General features: G+C 41.5%; 1 protein-coding gene across 1 annotated transcript in view; it reads left to right on the forward strand.

Annotated features, from left to right (window-relative positions):
* LOC141258547 (uncharacterized) overlaps positions 1–19313 on the forward strand; it is a 264087-nt gene that overhangs the window by 19035 nt on the left and 225739 nt on the right. The window contains exons 7-18 of the mRNA XM_073673525.1: positions 522–641; positions 879–998; positions 1622–1741; positions 3619–3738; positions 4016–4135; positions 4888–5007; positions 15888–16007; positions 16442–16561; positions 16837–16956; positions 17710–17829; positions 18072–18191; positions 18815–18934. Of these exons, the coding sequence (XP_073529626.1) occupies positions 522–641; positions 879–998; positions 1622–1741; positions 3619–3738; positions 4016–4135; positions 4888–5007; positions 15888–16007; positions 16442–16561; positions 16837–16956; positions 17710–17829; positions 18072–18191; positions 18815–18934 (1440 nt within the window). The remainder of the gene's footprint in view (positions 1–521; positions 642–878; positions 999–1621; positions 1742–3618; positions 3739–4015; positions 4136–4887; positions 5008–15887; positions 16008–16441; positions 16562–16836; positions 16957–17709; positions 17830–18071; positions 18192–18814; positions 18935–19313) is intronic.

Here is a 19313-nt window from a genome sequence, read left to right on the forward strand (position 1 = left end):
TTATTTCATATGGGCCCTCTTTAGCAGTTAAGAAGGGATTGTGCAGTATTGGACAATTCATGTAACTGTTTGGTGAAGTGCAGCTACTGACAAAGTCTGCTACAGCAGTATCCTGACTAAAATGCATATGATGAGGTGTACTTTTTAATGGGAGTCAAAAGCAGAGAGGTGAGTCTATGTATATAAATTTACAACACTTTGATAGACTGCTGTGCTATAGAAATGTAAGACCATGCTCATATAAGGAAGAAAAATAATATCTTAGATCTAATAAAGAAAATGAAACTCATTCTTTCAGATATAAAATACTAACAGTTCACATCAAACTTGGGGGAAATAAACTGTAGTTCAGTCTTATCGACACTTCATACATGACCCATACTTTATGCCCAATGATTGTGGCCTTATTGGTTGTGACTTGAAAAATAACAACTTATGTGTTTCAGCAGTAAATTTTTATTTTCACATTTACCTTCATCGTTCTATCCTCTGATAACTGTGAAATATGTTACATTGATCAGGTAATGGGACCCACTGTGAGGATATTGATGAATGTGAGAATGGCCATACCTGCTCATCTAATGCAACCTGCAATAACACTATAGGAAATTACACCTGTACTTGTGAGGGTGGATTCTGGGGTGAGTTCTGACTTAATGTCATTGATTCCTGTCTTTAATTTTATTTTTTTCATATATATATTTTAATGTATAGTCCATTATACTGTTCAATGCACCAGTGGTCCCACCTTAAATGTATTTTTGTCAATCTGTGTAAAATATGATTCTTTAATATTAAAAGAAACCTTAATTTTAATTGCCACAAATATGTTTATTTAATCGTTGTACTTCATTCATTACATTATGGTCTTTTGATAGGTGATGGACATGACTGTGAGCCACTGACACAGTGTAAGAATGGCAGTGATTGTTCTCCTGATGCAACGTGCAGTAACAGAACAGGAAGCTTCTTATGTTCATGTAATGATGGCTACCAAGGTAATCACTTATCAATAGAGATGTCTCTATATACAGCTATTCACTGGACGCCATCTATAGTTAATAGCTCTCCAATAACAATGACAACACTGTAAATATCATGTAACAGGGGCGGACACAGACAGAAAAGGTCCCCTGTGCAAGAACAGCATATGGGCCTATTCCCATCCAAAAACTCATCATAATGCACCCTTTGACGTGTCTGTGACAGAAGCTGCTTGCTGCTGTGGAGGTGGTAGTGGCCCCCTTACCTTTTGGGCCCCTTTGTGACTGCACAGTTTGCACCGATAATAAGTCTGTCCCTGACACATTTACATTTAGGATTATATTACACTGACTGACCAGGCTGTAATATTCTGTATATTAATGATGTATGAGGCTGTCAGACACAATATTTGCATTTAGTATTGTAATAGATTCATTTGACCCTTAGTTTTTTCTTCTCAATTACTTCAATAAGGGAACTTTGATACGTGCTTCTGTAACTTGCCTTTTTATTGGTGCAGACGGATAGACCATGGCTGCAGTTTGTCCCACAGAATTTAGTACCTGAGCTCTTTAGTGCATGGCCTCTTAATAACAGGCTTCATTAATAAGTTATTATATTTCTGTATTGTCATCAGGTAATGGGTCATATTGTGCTGATATTGATGAATGTGGAGGAAAGCACAACTGTGCAGCTGATGCCACCTGTGCTAACACAGAGGGAAGTTATACCTGTACATGTAATGCTGGATACACAGGTAAGTATAATACATCAGCTATATGGGAAAGTAATGGAAGTGACCAGCTCATGTTATTTAAGGCTATACTGGAGAAGATGCAAGCAATATAATATACCTACTAGAGATCGTGCAAATCAATTCGCAGGACCAGTTCCAGCGTTCAAGTCAGTAATCTGTGGTTGCTGGACGGGAGACCTGCGAAGTGCCTCTTACCTGATGGCATCCCGAGCTCCTCTTTTGATTAGACAGTTTGCATCACATCATTATTGCGTTTTGACATTGTGCCAAGCCAACTAATGAAAAAAGAAGAGCAGCGGATGCTGCGGGTATAAGGCAGTTTTCATGGTTCTTGTCCGACAGTCACAGATTGCTGATGTGACCATTGGACCAGGTCATGTGAAACAATTCTCACCATCTCTAGTATCTTCCCTTAGATGAGTATATATGGGGATTCTGTCAATCTGATGTTTCCTTTATGCTTTCTGTAGATTTACCTTTATTCTTCCTATAACAATAGAATCTGTCAAAACCTGTTTCATTTGTGAGCTCAATGTTTTAATATTTGTACATTCCTGTTGTTCAGTTCCTGAATCTGATCAAATAATATTTGTATATTAATACATTTTCATTATCATATCTACTTATAATATTATGTCTTTAGTTAAAGAGAACTTTTTACCAAATGTTTCATGTTTAACTGGTCACAGGATGTAATAAGGGCTGCAGAGCAGAATTTTTTTTTATTAAATTTGGGCTCTTTGTTGTGATGATATTAGCAATCAACATATTTGGCACCTAATGAATTGATTTTTGTTAACTCCAAGTGGGCGTTATCAGAGAGTTTTCACTGGAGGCGTCTACTTCTTACCCCTGCATGATGCTAACTAATCATAATTAGGACGGAACACACAGGAGAAAAAGAACAGGACCCAAAGTAGCTGAGACCAGGTTACTCCTGATTAAGATGTATTGAAAGCCTGCTCCGCTCTCACTGCAAATGAAATACAAGTTGCCAGGTTGCCGTGAGCACAACAGACATAAATGTGATTACTGATATCTTACAGCTGTGAACTCCAGACAGGAAGTGTGGGGATATCAACAGTACAGCATGCATAACAGTGCTATGAGAGGAGGAGAGATTATAGAAGGGTTTGTAATGTGACACAGCTTAACTCAGCTCTGCTGCCCCTCCTAACTCACTGACTGCTGTGACTTTATCTGAAAAGTGTCAGTCATCTTTGCTCTACTCCCAGCACTCTCTAATCATACACAAGGTTAGATCAGGAGACCAGAGCTGTATGCCATTACATCTGACATACTGAGAAACATATTTTAAGCTATTGTGGGTTGTTTTCTTTTTCTGTGATATATTGTAATCAACTTATGATTGGGCAATGTCTTACATGGGGAAAAAAGTACATGTTCCCCATTGAATGCTCTGTAGTAATGCCAACCTGGACTTAAAGGGGTTTTCCCACAAACAACAGTTAATTTTAAAAATTGGCTGTGTCTGTCCGGGTATGGAACATACCACATCTCCTGGGGAGGGGAGGAAGCAAAAGACAATACAAACATTATATTAAATATATAATATGAAAATATATTAAATATTAAAAATATTGTTTAACAACAGGCAGTGAAATGTTTTACCTCAGAAAAAGAATCCTCTGTGATCCCCTGCTGTAATGTCTGTATTGTCTTTTGCTTCCTCCCCTGCCCAGGAGCTGTGGTATGATCCGTACATGGTCAGACACAGCCAATTTATGGATTGAACCTTTGTTTGTGGGAAAACCTTTTAAATGAAAATTACCTCATTAGGTGCCAAATCATTTGATTGCTAATATCTGCACAACAGAAAAGTTATTTTTAACTGTAAAATATTTTATATTAATCAGGTACTGGAATGCTCTGTGATGATATTAATGAATGTGAGACCAATAATGTCTGTTCATCTGATGCCACCTGCACTATCACAATAGGGAATTACACCTGTACCTGTAAGGATGGATTCTCAGGTAAGTCCTCATTTTCCAGATATTGAATTCTTATAATTATAAACAGATAAAGTCGTGATTCTATTAAAATAATAAACTGGAATAAACTGTAGTTCAGTCTAATCGCCATTTCATACATGAACACGAATTTGTGTGAAATCATTAATCACTTCTTGTTTCCGATTTTCCCATTAATAAGTTAAGTTACAAGCTTTTTTTGTATTAAATATCTTGCTGCATCGTGGTATGTGCTACATGGGTAAAAACCTTAGTAAACTGTAATTCATTATATATTCAGGTAATGGGACCCACTGTGATGATATTGATGAATGTCAGACCGGCAATATCTGCTCACCTAATGCAACCTGCAGTAACACAATAGGAAATTACACCTGTACTTGTAAGGATGGATTCTCCGGTAGGTTCTGATTTGCCTTTGATTCCTGCTTACACCTTTCTTTAATGTTTTTTTCACCCCTGGACAATCCCTTCTTAACTACTAAAGAAAGCAGACGTCTGTTCTGATGGAATAGTAAAGCCTGCTGATTGGCTGCAGCGGTCACATGACATAACAATGTCACATAGCGGTCAGGAGACACACCACTGACATCGCAGTAATGTCATTGATCTGAGATGTGAGGATGTGTTTTTTATTTCATATGGGCCCTCTTTAGCAGTTAAGAAGGGATTGTGCAGTATTGGACAATTCATGTAACTGTTTGGTAAAGTGCAGCTACTGACAAAGTCTGCTACAGCAGTATCCTGACTAAAATGCATATGATGAGGTGTACTTTTTAGTAAGAGTCAAAACCGACAGGTGGTCCTATGTGTATGTGTTAAACAACACTTTAATATACTGCTGTGCTATAGAAAGGTAAGGCCATATCTTACCTTATAATTATATAATATCTTTGGCCCTATAAAGAAAATTAAACTCATTCTTTCAGATATAAAGTACTAACAGTTCACATCAAAATTTGGGGAAACAATCTGTAGTTCAATCTTATCGACACTTCATACATGACCCAAACTTTATGCCCAATAATTGTGGACTTATTGGTTGTGACTTGCAAAATAACAACTTATGTGTTTCAGTAGTAAATTTTTATTTTTACGTTTACCTACATTGTTCTATCCTCTGATAACTGTGAAACATGTTACATTGATCAGGTAATGGGACCCACTGTGATGATATTGATGAATGTCAGACCGGCCATACCTGCTCACATAATGCATCTTGTAACAACATAATTGGAAGTTACATCTGTACTTGTAATGATGGATTTACAGGTAAGCAAATGAATAATTATATTAAATCATCTCTTTGGTATGAAAGTGGCATTGAAGCTTTGTAGCTATCAGTGGCACTAATATCGGTGAGAGCTTGCAGTGGATTTCACCTTTATTCTTCCCATAAGATGAGAGCCGGTGTCAGAATTCTAAACATTTTATTTCTTGGCACCGCGTGTTGTCACCTGTGCTTTGTGTCCCACTAAATAGAAGGTCAGGAATAGAAAGGAGCTGTTAAGGGGACGGTTGCAAACAACTTTATTATACTGGAACGCAACCGAACCCTGGGGTCCGCGATGCAGCCTTGTGGACTGCGGCCGGGTTAGAAGGAAATTATCAACTTAAATAACAATCCCCTCCGTGTTACAGCACACCGGAGCCGGAATAGGAATTTGCACTATCTCCGTTAACTGCACGACAGATGTGAGATAAATAAAGTATCTGTAGTCCTGTTGCAGCACAGGGACTACACAGTTGGCGCTAGGATGCGTGTGTGACTCACGCCGGCGTGTAAGTGCTCTCAGCCGGCGTGCTACCGGACTGAGGAGAATCACTCCACGTGGCTCACAGGCGGTACCGGGAATACGGCGTCTGCAGACTGCTCGGGGTGTATGGCGACCCCGTAGTCGGAGCCAGTCTGTACGGCCAAGCTACCTGCCTATTTTTACTAACCTGCCTATTTCCACTACACTAGCCCCTCGCAACCTGTCAAATAGTTCAGAAATAAGGGGTAGGGGGTATTTGTTTTTGATAGTGATGGCATTTAGTCCTCTGTAATCAATGCAGGGACGTAAATCACCCTCTTTCTTCTGGACGAAGAAAAACCCCACTCCAGCAGGAGAGACCAATTTTCTGATAAACCCCCGGGCCAGATTCTCTTTGATATAGTCTGACATGGCCTGGGTCTCGGGTGCAGACAGGGGGTAAACCCTACCGCGAGGGGGCTCCGTGCCGGGGACCAAATCAATAGGACAGTCATACGGTCGGTGGGGAGGTAGAGTCTCTGCACCCTTTTTGGAAACAACGTCCGCAAAACTCCAATATTGTACAGGCAGAGCGGACAAGTCGGGAGAAGGCTCAGAGACTACCCTCCGGGCGGCTGTAACCATACATTGAGGCACACAGTTCTTACCCCAGGAAGAAATTCTCCCTGTACTCCAATCAATGTGTGGAGTGTGACAACGTAGCCAAGGGAGGTCCAATAGCACCTCATCTAATCCCCTGGGGATAATAAGGAAGGAGATAACCTCCCGGTGACCCTGAGGAAACGACATGGTGAGGGGGGCTGACTGGTGAGTAATTTGTGTGTCCAGCAGAGCACTGTTGACCACCCTGATGTTCATCGGCTTTGGCAGTAACTCCATAGGGATGGCATGCCTCTGGGCAAATGTTGATGACAAAAAATTGCCATCAGATCCAGAATCCACCCACGCCCTGGCCATAATCATGGTTGTCCCGAAGGACAACGTCACCTCATACAATAATTTGGAGGAAGAAACCTCTGAATCTAACACACCTCCTCCAACTGTGGTTAGACACCTTCGTTTCCCGACCGCTTGGAAACCTTATTAACGGGGTACTCCAAGAGATGTGCAGGTCGGGAACGAGGGGGCTTAGACTTAGTACGGGATATATCCATAGCCTCAGGCTCCGGGTCGGAAGCCGCGGGTTTGGAGATAGGTCTAGAGAAAGAGGGTGCCAACCGAAACCGAGGTCTAGAAACATCCAGTTCTAACTTGCGTTCTGCATGACGCAGATCTATTCGGTTAGCGAGAGTGATTAACTCTTCCAGAGAGGTTGGGATCTCTCTGGTAGCTACAGCATCTTTAATATGCCCAGCCAGCCCCCTCCAAAACACTGGGATTAGCCACCACTCAGGCCAATCCAGTTCAGCCGCTAAGGTTCTGAACTGGATGGCATTGTGGCTGGTGGCGGCCGAACCCTGGATCAGCGCAAGAAGCTTAAGAGCCGTATCATGCGTGACCTGAGAACCATGGAATACACTCTTTAGAGCCTTAAGGAAAAGACCCACATTAGCCACAACCGGATCATTCTGCTCCCACAGAGGAGTAGCCCACTCCAGAGCCCTGTGGGAGAGTAACGAGATGACATAACCTACTTTGGCTCTTTCGGAGGGGAACCGTGCCTCCATCATCTCCATGTGAATGGAGCATAAATTAATAAAACCCCTGCAACACTTACTGTCCCCAGAAAATTTTTCCGGGAGAGCAAAATGGGGTAATGGGGCAGTTGCAGCTGTCGCAGCATTCACCGCAGCCGAGTTAACCAGATTGACTGCTTGAGAAGCCGCCTGGGTAGCTACTGCAGTGATATCAGCTACCGGGTGGGCTTGTTCCACAGTCCTAAGTCTGGCCTCAAGCTGCTGTATATAGCGCTGCAGTTGCTGATTGTCAGCCATGTTTGGCAATACCCTGGCGCTCTGATACTGTTAAGGGGACGGTTGCAAACAACTTTATTATAATGGAACGCAACCGAACCCTGGGGTCCGCGATGCAGCCTGGGGGAGTGCGGTCGAACACCTTCTGGGTTAATAGGAAATTACCAACTTAAATAACAATCCCCTCCGTGTTACAGCACACCGGAGCGGGAATAGGAATTTGCACTATCTCCGTCAACTGCACGAGAGATGTGAGATAAATAAAGTATCTGTAGTCCTGTTGCAGCACAGGGACTACACAATTGGCGCTAGGATGCGTGTGTGACTCACGCCGGCGTGTAAGTGCTCTCAGCCGGCGTGCTACCAGACTGAGGAGAATCCCTCCAAGTGGCTCACAGGCGGTACCGGGAATACGGCGTCTGCAGACTGCTCGGGGTGTATGGCGACCCCCTAGTCGGAGCCAGTCAGTACGGCCAAGCTACCTGCCTATTTCCACTACACCTGCCTATTACCACTAAAGCACACGTGGAGCTCAAAAAGTCAAGCGTCCACACAACTCCATCACTGCTCAATGATCAGAGCGCGCTGCCATGTTTGTGGGCGGGCCTTTTAAAGATTAAGCCCTGCCCACCATCGCACCATTGGTGACGTCACCCGCGACCAATCAGGCGGTGCCAGGTCACCGGATCAGCTGACTCCCAAACCACCAATCACGGTCCGCCATGTCACGGGCATGCTCAGTGCGGTGTATCCTGGACTTAGGCTGCAGTAGCCCTGTCTCCCTCCTCAACTTATGCTTCATGTTGCTAGGTACAAATACCCGAGAGACAATCTGTATATCTTGTGCACCAGCTAGGCGTTGGGACTGATGATGATGCTGAGCAGCATCTGCCCCGGCTGGACCAGAATGGGAGATCACAGAATCCACTGATGATTTTGAACCCATTTCAGATCCAGCAGACACCTGATGCCTAACAGGAGCTCAAAGTCCAAATGTAGATTATTTGTTTGTCTATCTGTAGTAAATGAACATATCAGGGGGGATTGTACATCTGAATTCTGTTTTCTAAAAAAACAAAGCCCCTGGATGGAGTGCTCAATGTATAGCACCTTGTAAGTGTGAATCTAGCATAACTGTAAAGAAATATCCTTAATTAACTGCAAAACATTTTATATCGATCGGGTAATGGGACCCACTGTGATGATCTTAATGAATGTGAGACCGGCCATATTTGATCACCCAATGCATCCTGCACTAGCACAATAGGAAATTACACCTGTGCTTGACAGGAAGTGTAGGGATAGCAACAGTACAGCATACATAACAGTGCTATGAGAGGAGGAGAGATTATAGATTATAGAAGGGTTTGTAATGTGACACAGCTTAACTCAGGTGAACTGCCCCTCCTTCCTCCTTAACTGCTGTGACTTCATCTGAAAAGTCATCTGTGCTCTACTCCTAGCACTCTTTAATCATACACAAGGGTAGATCAGGAGATCAGGGCTGTATGTCATTACATCTGACATACTGAGAATCATATTTTTTAAACAGTAATGGGTGAGTACTAAAATGTTTGCATGCTCATTACTCGTAATGAGCTTGTCATACTGCTAAAGTCTCGAGTAACGAGCATAAATTAAGTCAATGGGAAACTAGAGTTTTTTTCTGGCCTACCCTCCTAGGATGTCTAGGGGGGCAGGAAAAAAGCGCTGTAATGGATGGAAACAGCGCTCAAATTGAAGTCTATGCTGGGAACAATGTTGTCAGAGTATTAAGCCACTTTTACGAACTTACAAAACATACCAAACCAAAGATAAAACGGATTTTACAGGAAAAAAGGTTAGGAAAAATTCTTTCCAGTATACTGTCTTGTATATAAAAAGCAAATAAAAAAGAGAAATAAAAAATGCCTCCTCCAACCGTTAGGCTAAGTTCACACATAACGTCTTTGCTGCATTTTTGCACTTTCTCATTGCTTTCAAAAAAATTAAAAAATTCTGCAAAAACACTGAAAGAACTGATATGCTCCTTTTTTCACAAATGCAGCCGTTTTCCATTTCAGTAAGGAAAAAAAATAAGGAATCGTGTGCATGAAATTTCTGAAATTTTATCCCATTTTAAGGAGTGGGACTGCTAGACTGGTAAAGCCTATGCACTAAGTGCAAGGCCTATTAAAAATTGTCTGGAGGGAACACACGTACAGGATGGCCTCAGAAAACCTTTTTTCCTCATTTGGAAGCAGTGGTACTCCTAGACTAGTAAAGTGTATGCACTATGTGCAAGGGCTTCCAAATATTAGGAAGCACTCCAATATACCCTGGAACACACGTACAGTAGGGCTTTAGAAAACATTTCCATTTAGAAGGAGTGGGACTTCTGTGGCTAACAAGGAGTCTCCGATTCAAGGCCACTACTTGGGTTACAACTGGCAGAACAAGGACCTTGAGGCATCCAACTCTTATTCTACCACCCCAAAAAAGTGCATATGGTTCATGGTTTAATATTTTTTTTGTCCTCCTCCTACACCATATCAACAGAGTTAACATGCGGTCAACGATCCAAATTTTTGGAGAGCCATCAGGCGGCACTCAGTCATACATTTTTGAGGGCCATCAGTCATAAATTTTTGGGGGCCATCTGACGGCCCACAGTCATACATTTTGGAGGGCCATCAGGCAGTCCTTATGCAAAAACTTTGGAGTGCCAGCAGGTGGCCCTTACTCATAAATGTTGGATGGCCAGTCAGGTGGCCTTTAGTCACACATTTTGGAGGGCCAGCAGGCGGCCCTCACTCGTAAATTTTGGAGGGACCTCTGGCGGCCCTCACGCTATATTTATCTTCAGGGCTACATATTTCATTTTCAAAAATAATCCTAAACAGTTTGCAAGTGGGAGCACAACAAATACGGTCATCCACAAGACCTAGCTTCCTGTCCCACTTTGCATAAGGGCGCGGGACACCACTCATGAAGCCAGAACAGTGCAAACAGGTGGTCGGTTGAATGGCAGATAATGCTTCTAGTCTGTTTCCCAGCACCAACCTCTCTTCCACACGGTCCATTCTCACTAGTCAAGAGTCTGGACCACATATTCCTTACCCTTATCCTTCTTCCTCCCACTATATTGAGTCCCAGGAGACAAGTGAAACCACATTTATAAGTTTCCTCTTAAACCACTCAAGTGTTGCTTTAGCAGTATGCTTTGGGCTGTTGTTTTATTGGAAGGTGAACCTCTGTCCAAGTCTCAAATCACTGACAGACTAAAACAGGTTTTGCTCAAGTACATCCCTGTATTTCACACCATCCATCTTCTCATCGATTCAGACCATTTTCCCTCTATCTGTCGCCAAAAAAAATCTCCACAGCATGATGCTGCCAGCACACCACCATATGATGGTTCTGGGGTGATGAGCTGTGTTGGTTTGGCTACAGACATAACGTTTACCATGGTGGTCAAAAAGTTCAATCCTTTGGTACTCGGTCCCAAGCCGCCACTATTTTTCCCGGTGTGCCATTCCCGCTTTAAGCCAGCATGTGTCCCATAACATAACCAGTGCCATGACTAACGCAGTTACTGGGAAGGTCCACTTAACCACTAACACGTGGACAAGTGGTTTTGTCCAGGGATGACATAGTTCCCTGACGGCGCACTGGGAGAACCTAGTGGAGCGGGGGGACCGAGTCGGACCCTGGGTCGGCACACATGCTATTAACACCAAGGATTGCGGACCATCAGGGTTTCCTCCACCTCACCCTTAGACATACATTTTAGTGGGCCTCATCCTACATCTCGGAATTCAAGTTCATATCAGTCACAAGCTGGAAGCACTGCAGCACTGGCACTGTGAAGCACCAACATGGTCTGCTGAAACTCATTTGCTTAGGTGACAAACTGCACACCGCCGCAGAGTTGTGCAAAGGTTTACCAGACAAGACAGATCAGTGGCTCTCGCCACTGAACCTACAAAAAGGCATGGTCGTGTGTGATAATGGCTGCAACCTGGTAGCTAGGGATGAGTGAACCCGTAGAAGTTCAGGTTTGGCAACTTTGGCATGTTCGGTCGAACTTGAGAAAGTTCAGATCAGGTACCAGAAATTGACCCAAACTTAACCCAGGACCAAATCTCATATAAGTAAATGGGGACCCAAAATTTTGTGCTGTAAAATGGCTGTACAATAGTCATAGGTCTAGGGTACAATGGTCTAGGGGGCTGCAAAAAGAAGCAGAATGTGGGTAAGAGTAGAACAGTTGCCCTGCCTACAAATGTGGGTAGGAAAATTACTTTAAATAACATAGAATAAAAATAATAAAAAGTAATATTGAACCAGGAGGCGGAGGTCCAAGTGAAGGAGTGGAGCTAACCCTAAATTATTTCCAGATATGAGCAGTGTTATTACAGAATAGAATCTATTTCAATTGTCCCTGACAGGATTTTTTTTGTACGTGGCAGCCACAAGATCTGACTGTAACGCAATCAACAGTTCCGAAATGTCTCTTATACGCAAATACCTACTCCCCCACCTACCCCTAAATTATTTTCAGATATGAGCGGAAATATTACAGAATAGAATATATTTGAATTGTCCCTGAATTGATTTTTTCTTGTACATGGCAGCAACAAAGTCTTTAACGCAATCAAATATGCTAAATGTCTCTAATTCGCTAATACTTTGTGAGACTGTGAGGGGAATCTTATGCGAGGGCTGTTATGTATCCCCTAGGATGCTCATAGAGGCATATTGAACCCGCTGGAGTGCATTGTAATCACAGCCGCAGCTGTGGTTACAATGCAAAATAAAAGTAACATTGGACTTGGTCAAGCTATTTGACCATGTCAGATTTAGGAAAACCTGATATGGGATTTATTTTTGGAAAAATATATAGGATCGGTAATGGGATGGGTCTCTCCCTCCAGTCTGGGTCTTACAAGTGGCCCATGGCCACAGTTTTCATTTAAACCTGCACTAAAGTTTTGGGTGTGTCAGTGTTTGGTTTGCAAGTTTGAGAGTAGGAACTCTCTGCGATCCAGAGAATAACGTTTGCCTTTTTGTTGTGAGTTGCCAAAATGTAGACTTTTAAGTTTGACTAACCTGGGTCACTGCCTCCTTAACGCACTTTGTGAATACTGCTGCATTACAACCTACTTCACCTTGCTAACCCTAAATTATTTTCAGATATGAGCAGTATTATGAGAGAATAGAGTCTAGTTGAATTAACCTTAAAAAGGGCTGTTGGTTTAACATACCAGCATCAAGGACTATGCAATCAACCCTGCTCTAAGTGCCTCTAATACAGTCTTCCTACTTCAGAAGCTAATCCCATCATAATTGCAGCTAAGAGCAGTATTATAGAATAGAATCAATTGGAATTAGTCCTAAAATGGGCTGTTGGATTAATCTTGCACTAGCAGGTAAATAAACACTATAGAACACACTGTCCCTTCTGCAGCAGTGAATCTCCCTACACTATGTTAATTTACTCTGAGGCCACTTTTACAGTGTTTGTCTAGATCAGTGGTTCTTAACCGGGGTTCTATCGAACCCTAGGTGTTCGGTGAGTCGGTCTCAGGGGTTCGGCGGAGCCTCCGCCCACGGAGGTCAAGACACACCCGACTCATTAAGTAAATTTGTGATGACACTCCCCGCTTGGCCATCAGTTGCTGCAGATGGTCACGTTACATTAATTGGCCAATCAGTGCTGCGGGGAATTTAGTGTGTTCAGTAATCCATACTAACTATGTCGAACAAAAAAAGAAAGTGGTCGGACGAATATGTACAACATGGATTCACATGTATCACAGAACGTGATGGGAGTCAGCGTCCTATCTGCATGATTTGCAATGCCAAGTTGAGCAACTCTAGGCTCGCACCGGCAAAACTGAAGGAACACTTCTTGAAGCTGCATGGAGATGAGGAATACAAGAACACAACGCTTGCTGAATTCAAGGTGAAAAGAGCCAGATTCGATGAAAGGGCCACTCTGCCAGCTCTTGGATTTGTACCCGTGAACAAACCAATCCTCACCGCATCGTACGAAGTTGCTTAGCTGATCGCAAAGCAGGGCAAGCTGCACACCATCGGTGAAACACTCATAAAACCAGCAGCATTAAAGATGGCGAATCTGATACTCGGAACAGCGGCCGAAGGTAAATTATCCCAAATTCCTCTTTCAAATGACACAATCAGTGACAGAATAGAGTGCATGAGTAAAGACATCTTGGCTCAAGTAGTCACAGATCTAAATTCAAGTCCGACAAAATTCAATCTTCAACTCGACGAGACCACAGACATTTCTAATCTAAGCCAGCTTGCTGTTTTCGTGCGCTATGTGAAAGACAACATGATAAGAGAACAGTTTTCATTTTGTAAGCCTCTTACAACAACTAAGGCAGCCGATGTGAAGAAGCTTGTGGATGACTTCCTCAGAGACAACAATCTTTCATGGGATATGGTTTCTGCAGTTTGTACGGACGGAGCTCCAGTCATGCTGGGAAGAAAGTCTGGTTTTGGTGCACTAGTAAAAGCCGATGCACCACACATCATTGTTACGCATTGTATTCTGCACAGGCATGCGTTGGCAACAAAAACCTTGCCTCCAAAAATGGCAGAAGTATTAAAAACTGTAGTGGAATGTGTGAACTATGTTAGAAATAGTGCTCTGAGGCACCGCATCTTCAGGGAGCTGTGTAAAGAAATAGGCTCTGAATTCGAGGTACTCCTGTACCATTCTAATGTTCGGTGGTTATCCCGGAGACAGGAGCTGAATCGTGTTTTTGCCATGCGTGTGGAATTAGCCCTGTTTTTGCAAGAGCACCAACAATGTCATGTAGATTGCTTCAAAAATCCTGAGTTCATTCTCATTTTAGCGTACATGGCTGATATATTTGCAGCTCTAAATCATCTCAAATCAGCAGATGCAGGGTGGTGGAGTCAACATCATGGAAGCTGAAGAAAACCTGAAGGCTTCTAAAAAAAAACTACCGTTATGGAAACTACGAACAGAGAACAATAATTTCGCAAACTTTCCCCTTCTGGACGACTGTATAAGTAAGATCGAAGATGTGTCTGGAACCGGAGACATTTCTGTATCCATGTAACAGAAGAAAACAATTGCCACGCACTTAGATGAGCTTGCAAAGTCTCTCGACGAATATTTCAATAGAAGAGAGTCATATCCAGCATGGGTGAGACAGCTGTTCACGTTTGCTGTTGAGACAGCAGATGTCAATTATGAATACCTCGACGAAATCATTGAAATTCAGCAGAGCCAGGTTCAACAGCAACTCTTCAGAACAACAACACTCTCAACGTTTTGGTGTCGACAGTTGGAAAAGTACCCAATTATTGCTAAGAAAGCCCTGGAATTTTTTATACCATTTGTTACAACATATCTCTGCAAACAATCCTTTTCGAGGATGCTGGACATAAAAACAAAGAGAAGGAACAGACTTTGCTGTGAAAATGACATGAGAGTAGCACTTGCCAAGGTGAAGCCACGCATATCTGAACTGGTCTCTCAAAAACAACAGCAGAAGTCACACTGATTTGCTGGGATGTAGTATGTTGTGAGTTCATGCACTGTGTTGGTTTTGTTCTTTGATCAAGGTGATGTTCATGCACGGTTCATTTTGTGTACCAGTAAAAAAACATATACCTATGTCTTGAATTTGGAAAAAAATCATATTTGATTTATCACTAAAGAAAGGTTCGGTGAATGTGCATTTGAAACTGGTGTGTTCGGTACCTCAAACAAGGTTAAGAACCACTGGTCTAGATCAATGTGACAAAGTTGGTGAAAAGTTATTTTTAACTGTAAAACATTTTATATTGATCAGTTAATGGGAACCACTGTGATGATATTGATGAATGTGAGACCAATAATACCTGCTCACCTAATGCAACCTGCAATAACACTATAGGAAATTACATCTGTACTTGTAAGGATGAATTCTCAGGTATATCCTAATTTTCCAGATATTGAATTCTAATAATTAAACAGATTAAGCCATGGTTCTATTAAAAAAAACTGATGTAATAAACTGTACTTCAGTCTAATTAAAATTTTATACATGAACTCTAATTTGTGTCCAATCATGAATCACTTATTGTTCCTGATGTGCACAATAATAACTTGTTGATTTGCTTCCAGAATAATTCTTCATTTTCACATTTATCTCAAATGTTACAGATGTACAGTAGCTTTCTTTAATTTAACACATAATGCATTAAAGGGGTTGTTCCCTTTCAGTTACATTTTGATAGCAGATTGCTTTAGAAGAAAACAAATTGAGCTGAACTCTCCTTGCCCTGCGTCCACCAGTGAGTCGTCGCCACCGCAGTTCACTGGACATTTAATACAGCAAAGGCCAATAAATATGTCAAATTACAAGCTGTTTTATATTTAAACATCTTACTGCATCATGGTATGTACTACATGGGTAATGAAATATCTGCAATTGTCTGTAATTCATTATATATTCAGGTAATGGGACCCACTGTGATGATATTGATGAATGTCAGACCGGCAATACCTGTTCATCTAATGCCACCTGTAATAACACAATAGGAAATTACACCTGTACCTGTAAGGGTGGATTTACAGGTGAGAAATTGAATAATTCTATTAAATTATCTCTTTGGTATGAAAGTGGCATTGTAGCTTTGTAGCTATCAGTGGCACTAATATCAGTGAGAGCTTGCAGTAGATTTCCCTTTATTCTTCCTATAAGATGAGAGCCGGTGTCAGAATTCTAAACATTTTATTTCATGGCACCGCGTGTTGTCACCTCTACTTTGTGTCCCACTAAATAGAAGGTCAGGGATAGAAAGGAGCTCAAAGTCCAAATGTAGATTCTTTATTTGCCTATATGTAGTAAAAGAATACACCAGAGGGGATTGTACGTCTGAATTCTGTTTTCTAAAAAATGACGTAGCCCCTGGATGGAGTGCTTAATATAGAGCGCCGAGTAAGTGTGAACCTAGCCTAACTGTAAAGAAATATCCTCAATTAACTGTAAAACATTTTCTATTAATCAGGTACAGGGACCCACTGTGATGATATTGATGAATGTCTGACCGGCCATACCTGTTCACCTAATGCAACCTGCAATAACACAATAGGAAGTTTCATCTGTTCCTGTAAGGATGGATTCACAGGTGAGTCCTCATTTTCCAGATATTGAATTCTTATAATTATAAACAGATAAAGTCGTGATTCTATTAAAATAATAAACTGGAATAAACTGTAGTTCAGTCTAATCGCCATTTCATACATGAACTCGTATTTGTGTGAAATCATTAATCACTTCTTGTTTCAGATTTGCACAATAATAAGTCAAGTTACAAGCTTTTTTGTATTAAATATCTTGCTGCATCGTGGTATGTGCTACATGGGTAAAAACCTTAGTAACTGTAATTCATTATGTATTCAGGTAATGGGACCCACTGTGATGATATTGATGAATGTCAGACCGGCAATACCTGTTCATCTAATGCAACCTGCAATAACACAATAGGAAATTACACCTGTACTTGTAAGGATGGATTCTCCGGTAGGTTCTGATTTGCCTTTGATTCCTGCTTACACCTTTCTTTAATGAGTTTTTCACCCCTGGACAATCCCTTCTTAACTGCTAAAGAAAGCAGACGTCTGTTCTGATGGAATAGTAAAGCCTGCTGATTGGCTGCAGCGGTCACATGACATAAAAATGTCACATAGCGGTCAGGAGACACACCACTGACATCGCAGTAACGTCATTGATCTGAGATGTGAGGATGTGTTTTTTATTTCATATGGGCCCTCTTTAGCAGTTAAGAAGGGATTGTGCAGTATTGGACAATTCATGTAACTGTTTGGTGAAGTGCAGCTACTGACAAAGTCTGCTACAGCATTATCCTGACTAAAATGCATATGATGAGGTGTACTTTTTAATGGGAGTCAAAAGCAGACAGGTGAGTCTATGTATATAAATTTACAACACTTTGATAGACTGCTGTGCTATAGAAATGTAAGACCATGCTCATATAAGGAAGAAAAATAATATATTAGATCTAATAAAGAAAATGAAACTCATTCTTTCAGATATAAAATACTAACAGTTCACATCAAACTTGGGGGAAATAAACTGTAGTTCAGTCTTATCGACACTTCATACATGACCCATACTTTATGCCCAATGATTGTGGCCTTATTGGTTGTGACTTGCAAAATAACAACTTATGTGTTTCAGCAGTAAATTTTTATTTTCACATTTACCTGCATTGTTCTATCCTCTGATAACTGTGAAATATGTTACATTGATCAGGTAATGGGACCCACTGTGAGGATATTGATGAATGTGAGAATGGCCATACCTGTTCATCTAATGCAACCTGCAATAACACAATAGGAAATTACACCTGTACTTGTAAGGGTGGATTCTGGGGTGAGTTCTGACTTAATGTCATTGATTCCTGTCTTTAATTTTTTTTTAATATATATATATATATATTTTAATGTATAGTCCATTATACTGTTCAATGCACCAGTGGTCCCACCTTAAATGTAATTTTGTCAATCTGTGTAAAATATGATTCTTTAATATTAAAAGAAACCTTAATTTTAATTGCCACAAATATGTTTATTTAATCATTGTACTTCATTCATTACATTATGGTCTTTTGATAGGTGATGGACATGACTGTGAGGCACTGCCACCATGTAAGAATGGCAGTGATTGTTCTCCTGATGCAACGTGCAGTAACAGAACAGGAAGCTTCTTATGTTCATGTAATGATGGCTACCAAGGTAATCACTTATCAATAGAGGGGTCTGTATATACAGCTATTCACTGGACGCCATCTATAGTTAATAGCTCTCCAATAACAATGACAAAGCTGTAAATATCATGTAACAGGGGCGGACACAGACAGAAAAGGTCCCCTGTGCAAGAACAGCATATGGGCCTATTCCCATCCAAAAACTCATCATAATGCACCCATTGACGTGTCTGTGACAGAAGCTGCTTGCTGCTATGGAGGTGGTAGTGGCCCCCTTACCTTTTGGGCCCCTTTGTGACTGCACAGTTTGCACCGATAATAAGTCTGTCCCTGACACATTTACATTTAGGATTATATTACACTGACTGACCAGGCTGTAATATTCTGTATATTAATGATGTATGAGGCTGTCAGACACAATATTTGCATTTAGTATTGTAATAGATTCATTTGACCCTTAGTTTTTTCTTCTCAATTACTTCAATAAGGGAACTTTGATACGTGCTTCTGTAATTTGCCTTTTTATTGGTGCAGACGGATAGACCATGGCTGCAGTTTGTCCCACAGAATTTAGTACCTGAGCTCTTTAGTGCATGGCCTCTTAATAACAGGCTTCATTAATAAGTTATTATATTTCTGTATTGTGATCAGGTAATGGGTCATATTGTGCTGATATTGATGAATGTGGAGGAAAGCACAACTGTGCAGCTGATGCCACCTGTACTAACACAGAGGGAAGTTATATCTGTACATGTAATGCTGGATACACAGGTAAGTATAATACATCAGCAATATGAGAAAGTAATGGAAGTGACCAGCTCATGTTATTTAAGGCTATACTGGAGAAGATGCAAGCAATATAATATACCTACTAGAGATCGTGCAAATCAATTCGCAGGACCAGTTCCAGCGTTCAAGTCAGTAATCTGTGGTTGCTGGACGGGAGACCTGCGAAGTGCCTCTTACCTGATGGCATCCCGAGCTCCTCTTTTGATTAGACAGTTTGCATCACATCATTATTGCGTTTTGACATTGTGCCAAGCCAACTAATGAAAAAAGAAGAGCAGCGGATGCTGCGGGTATAAGGCAGTTTTCATGGTTCTTGTCCGACAGTCACAGATTGCTGATGTGACCATTGGACCAGGTCATG

This window comes from Phyllobates terribilis, unplaced genomic scaffold (genome assembly GCF_046119375.1).
Source record: "Phyllobates terribilis strain yellow unplaced genomic scaffold, ASM4611937v1 Scaffold_3__8_contigs__length_932513732, whole genome shotgun sequence".
Taxonomy (NCBI): Eukaryota; Metazoa; Chordata; class Amphibia; order Anura; family Dendrobatidae; genus Phyllobates; species Phyllobates terribilis.